General features: G+C 40.4%; 1 protein-coding gene across 1 annotated transcript in view; it reads left to right on the top strand.

The window, feature by feature from the left end:
- Positions 1-4,651: 4,651 nt before the first annotated feature.
- The window catches only part of LOC115099230 (BDNF/NT-3 growth factors receptor), a 239,516-nt gene continuing 238,167 nt past the window's right edge, over positions 4,652-6,000 (top strand). Inside the window, exons 1-2 of the mRNA XM_029616695.1 lie at positions 4,652-4,676; positions 4,954-5,142. Of these exons, the coding sequence (XP_029472555.1) occupies positions 4,652-4,676; positions 4,954-5,142 (214 nt within the window). The remainder of the gene's footprint in view (positions 4,677-4,953; positions 5,143-6,000) is intronic.

Genomic DNA, 6,000 nt, shown 5'->3' with positions numbered 1-6,000 from the left:
GTACTAAATTATAAAGCAGTGTTGGGATCCTGTTCAGATAGAAAGTTGTATTTATTCTTTTTATATTTGTATTCTGCCTTTCATCACTGCAAAGTGGATTACATTCAGGTGTTGTCCCCAGTGGCCTCCCAATCTAAGTGCCTGATTCACTAAGGGTTCTTCCCAAAGACACAAAGAGGTAGATTTTAAAAGTGTTGCTCGTGCAAAAATGGCCATATATGCATGTATGTGGGCCGCACACGAATTTTGAGAAGCCAGGAAGGGCACTCATACATTGGAGATGGGGGGTGTTGTTACAAACATATTCAGAGGTATTCATAGTAAAATTGACATCAGTAAAGAATCATAGCCCTTGTAAGTGATGAAAAGGAGTAGATTCGTACAATCAGCTAGTACTGCAGTGTACAAATCAACTCCTCTTGTTAGACTTTTCATCTCTCAGAAGGACTATAATTCTTTACTGATATCAGTTTTACTATGCATACCTCTGAATGTGTCTGTAACAACACCCTCCTAACCCAACTCCCGATTCAAAGTGCCCCTCTGGAGTGGTACATATGTAGAGTGTCAGACTGACTCTACACAGAGGTTCTCTCTCTCATGCTTATGGGTGAACGCATGTTCCTTTTAAAATTGGAGAAAAGCCTTAATGAATCCTGCCCTAAGTTGGTACTCAGTGTAAGGGAGGATAAAGTGACTTGATGATGGTTGCAGGATGCAGCAATGGAATTTGAACCCTTGTTTTTCTGGGTTGCTCTTTTAACCACTAGGCTACTCCTCCAACCAACAATGTACTTCTCATTGTTTCCATTGAATTTGCTAATTTTGAATTAGGTGCCCTCAGCTGATCTAGTTTTCAGGATATTATTAATTTATACGAGTAAGATAAAGTTGCCAATTAGCTCCAGACTTTCAGGGCAGGTGGATCCAGTCTTTATTTTACCCCATTGCATGCAGGCACTTGTAGTTCTGATTTTCTTCTTGAATTCCCTAAGAAAGCTAGACTACAAGTGCCTGCATGCAGTGGTATAAAACCAGGAACGGATTAACCTGTCCTGAAAATCTGGAGTCAGTTGACAACCCCTAGTGTGAAACAGGTTTGCATACTTTGGAGACCTAGAATATTCAAATCGACCTCATGCATATCCAATACTGATATCCTGAAAATTAGACCGGTTAGGTGTACCTCAAAGGCAGGAGCGAGAACCTCTTTTTGAGATGAGGCTCGGTAAGTTAAATATATGGTCAGGTTTAACTTTCACTTTAATATTTTCTACATTATATTTTATATCTCAGGTGTTTATTTATTTCTCTTTATTCCCTATGGCAGCTTTGCTTTCTGTACTTGCTGTATAGTGCCACCCACCCCACATTAACGTACTCGTGGATGTCATCCATTATGCCAGCTAGAAGCACTCTACATTCTCTCTGTTCTGCAGTTCATTACAGTCACATGTTCAAAGAAAAATTCGCTCTGTCCCTGTATCTGTGCAAAAAAGTATCAATCTTCTCGGATTTGCATGATCAATTATAGCAGAACAGGATTTGTATTAATGTTTTTACTTGATAAATTGCAGAGACTTATGTGTTGCTTAAATTGGTCAACAGTGCTTTCCATTTTCCCTTCCCTGAGAACAATGATTTGGTTTTCAAACAATCAATACATTCCACTTACAGTATAAACTGCTTTACTAGAATTAGGGCCTTAAGAAGGAGGGAGATGGAAGGAAGAAAGACAGGAAGGTTCCTTACAGCTGACTCTTCTAGGCTAGGGTTGGAAGGTATAATCCATTTGCCTAATAATGGTCAAGGTATCAATGGGAGATATCCAAATCTATTTGCTGTGCAAGACGCACCAAAGGGAGTAATAAAAGGATCTCATGAAGAGTGATGAAAATTATGATGATGCTGTGAGTTGGTTGTAATGAGAGAAAAAGCACAGAAAAGCAGTTTGGAAATAAAGGGTCTTGTCTGGTTTAGTGACTCAGCAGGCAGATTGATGTGCATAACATTGTCACACGGTAGACCTGAAATATGTAAGAAGTTTCAGTTTTTACATTTTGAGCTAAAATTTGCTATGACGAACCTCAAGGAGAGACTGTATGAAAGGGAGATTATTTTTTGGAAGGCTGGTCTGGAATAGAATTTGTGGTATTTCCTCTCTTTTCAGGGTTATGGTGAAAGTGGCATATGAGGGGCACTTCTTCTCTGTGGGGACTGGGGAGTGCCAGATGGGCTATATGCTGTTAAAGACCCTGTATTATTACAGAGGGCAGCAAATTAACATCCTTCCACGGACAGCAACATTTCTCTCTATAGCCTGTCTTATTCCCATTGATTTATCCATGCATTGTCTGAAGAAATCCCAGAAATGGACTGAGATATTCTTTGGTGGATATTTACCAATACAATAATCTGACAGTCCGATGGCCATAGAATATTCTGTGGCATACCATGCTGCATTTTTTAGATGCCACTGTTCCCATAGATATATATTACTTCTGGTGATAGCTGTTTGTGTAGAAATCCTGCCATGAAATATCTATAACATACTTGCATTTAATATCAACTGCAATTGTTTGGTCTTTTAATACTGCTTAGAATTATTAGAGCCTGATTTTTACTAAGGCTTTTCTTTCATTCTGTGACTATGAGAAAAATGCTTAGTAAATGTCTGAGGCTCTTCGTTTGACAAAATGCAAAGCAAGACACAAAAGTCCCCAAACACAGAATAAACACATGTAAACATTAATACCTGCTGATTAAATGAATTCAACCTGGTGCAGAAGCTCAACTTCCAAGCCTCCTGAAGTTTTAATTGTAATAGCAATTTCTTACACGCTTCAAAATTATGAGCCCTAATGGAATATGCATGTAAAGCTGAAGACACAGAAAAAATGCACACAATTACTGTGACTAGATGTCCTATCAACAGTGACAGGTCACAATTTGTACATGGCAACAATTTTTAAAATATGCACGTTGCAAGCAGACCATTGGTTACTTTGGGGGAAAAAAGAAAACAAAAAGGAAATGTAATTACCTTGCACTCATGGGCCTGCAAGCTCATTTTCAAAGGGAAACTCCCTGGGGAGTTTGGAGGACCAGTTCGAAATCAGGGCCACAAAGCAGACTTTAGGGATTCCAAAATGAGATTTCTGTGCACTGCCTGCCGGCCCTAACCTTCTCCCATCCCTGACCCCCACCCCTTTTCTGGAGCTGGTAAACATAGAACTGTGAAACACTGTGCACTCTTTTACACCGAGAGGAGGAGGGGAATTTTCAGCCACTGATGTTACCTGGGCGAAACCATTTGAAAATTGTCTTCAGAAAGGGTAATTTCCAAGGGGACTTCAGGTAAAACAAGTGCTATACCCAGAGAAATGGCCTTTTTGAAAACTGCCTAGCCAATATGCATGCAAAATTAGATGCATACATCCTGTATTTGCAGAATTTTATGTGCTTAATGGAGAAGCATTCTGGGGGCAGAGTTTGGAGTTACACATATATGGGTAGATTTTCTGAGGTGCGCGCACATGGATGCACTGATTTTGTAATCCACACGCGCATTTGGGGGGGGGGGGGGGGTACAGTTTTGCAAATTTTGTGCGGCAATGCATCCTGGCCTTCCCTAGTTCCCTACCACCTACCCTTCCTTTTCCCCTCTCCTCCCCATCCCCTAAATGTAATGCACCTTCCTTTTTTTTGTTGTTTTTTAAGTTGCTGCTCACTGCCAGCATGCGCTTCCCCGGCACAGCAGCAAATGTCCACTGTGCCAGCCGCCTCCAGCCCCGCCCCGTCCCACCCCCAGGACCTCCCCCTTTACAGGCCCCGGCACTTAATCGCGTATCACGGTTTATGTGCATGGCCGGGCCCGTTTGAAAACTGGCCTGGCGCGCTTAAGGCCCGGCCACGCGCATAAACCCCAGGATTTATGCACGTGGCCGATTTATAATCTACTTGATATTTTTCAATTATGCCATGTGTATATGTTAATTTTCTCATAATAACTCTCTACTCAAATTAGCAGATGTAACTTGTTTGGGGAGTTTTGACAGGATAATTTTCAAAGCAAACTTTCACATGTAAGTTCACTTTGAAAATTAATACAATGTGTGTGTGGAACACCTCACAAATTTATGCAGGCTTTTACAAAATTACCCCCTAATGTTGCTAGTTTTTTACATTTTCCCATCCCTTCCTCTCTGCCTGCCTAGAGCCTTTTGCGAGGCCTTTGGTTACTAATACAGAGAAAGGATGCGCGAGAGCTTTGCAGCCCACTCATTCTATTTTCTCTGTGGGCCTGATTCACCAAGGCTTCTCTCCCATTTTATGTCTGTGGGAAAAGACCTTGATTAATCAGTCCCTTTATGTTGGCTTCGTGAAAGAAAGACATTAATTTAATTCTGTTGAGAATGATTTAGCTGCAAAGTATTTGCAAAGGCCCGTGCTAAATGTACTGTAACTTGGTTCCGAATATGTCAGAGAATAATGTCTTACATTTTAATATCTCTGCTTTATCATCCTTCAACTTGTCAGCTCCTGAAGGGAAGAGAAGAAAAAGAACATTATTAATATAATTATTACTCAGTTGACATAGAATAAATCGGTAGACACAGAAAGAAATTATCAACATCTTTTTATCGGAGGAATGGTTCGTATTGGTTATTACGAGTGTGAGGACTAGAGGGATGAGGGGGAAAGCAATGATGTGGTGATTGTAAGAAAACAAGCCTCAGGATAACATTTACTCTAGATATTAGCTTACACTGGATTGGTGTCTTGCAAAAGCCACACAAAGACTAGAACCCAGGAGCTGTAGTCCTGATTCCTCGTGCTGCCCTTTAACACAGAGTAGACTATCGCTCCATTAGAAGGTGATCAGGCTACAGAAAAAAACAGGTATATGTTGAAGAACAAAATAAAAATTCTTTTCTTCTTTTATTTTTCCAGGCCCATCTTCTGTTATCAGCAATGACGATGATTCGGCAAGTCCTCTCCATCACATATCCAATGGAAGTAATACACCCTCCTCTTCTGAAGGAGGCCCAGATGCCGTGATCATCGGAATGACAAAAATCCCAGTGATAGAAAACCCTCAATACTTTGGAATCACAAATAGTCATCTCAAACCTGACACCTGTAAGTAAATACAGCTATTTTCTCTCTCTCTCTCTCTTTTTTCATTTGTGTGGAAAATGTATTTTGGATATATTTTGCCTTTGTCCGGGAGGTCACCTCATTTTTTACCCACAACCTTCCCAGTATCAGGAATGCTACCACGCTTGCTTGGACTCATCCCCTTAGTCACTAGAGAGTGCTAAAGAGAGAGGCACGGGACTCAGTCGCAATCCCAGACTGACAGATTTGAGATGTAGGAGTAATTTTTCCTATACGGTCTGGTCCAGGGATGCCATCGTTTCCGAGATTTCCTGCCGACTGAATTTTTATGTATCGTCTCTGAGTAAGATTTATTGTGTCCATGCCAGTTTGCCTCCCTTTCCCTTTGTGCCAGGAAGCACATTGTTCCCTATATCACCAAAATCAGTGGAAAAATGAAGGAGATAAAAGACATCATTTGATTAAAGTTTCAAGGACATGTTGTCAATCAAATTCTAGGAAACACTAAGCAAACAATGCCTATCCAATGCATCGTTACCCAGGTGCTCACTAATGACTCCGCCCACAAAATAAGAAAGTTTAAGTTGTAGTCCTGATAGATATTTCTGAAGCCTGGTAAAACTTGGGAAAGTCGTTGAGGCTAACAATTCATGTAATAACTTGCTCATTCTAAAGAAACCACAGTAATTTATCTGCCATGATGGAAGAAGAGAATGTTAAGTTGATTCTTGATTCTCTGTTTGAGATGGAAAAGTAGATGGTCTAATGTTTACAGAAAAACACATATTTTCTTCCACACTTATTTTAAAATGAGTCACTGGGCTAATAAAAAACAGAAAGAAATGTACTTACCTAATAAAATGTGTATGTCGTGGAATT

This window comes from Rhinatrema bivittatum, chromosome 1 (assembly GCF_901001135.1).
Source record: "Rhinatrema bivittatum chromosome 1, aRhiBiv1.1, whole genome shotgun sequence".
NCBI lineage: Eukaryota > Metazoa > Chordata > Amphibia > Gymnophiona > Rhinatrematidae > Rhinatrema > Rhinatrema bivittatum.
This window is presented reverse-complemented; position numbering and strand designations above follow the sequence as displayed.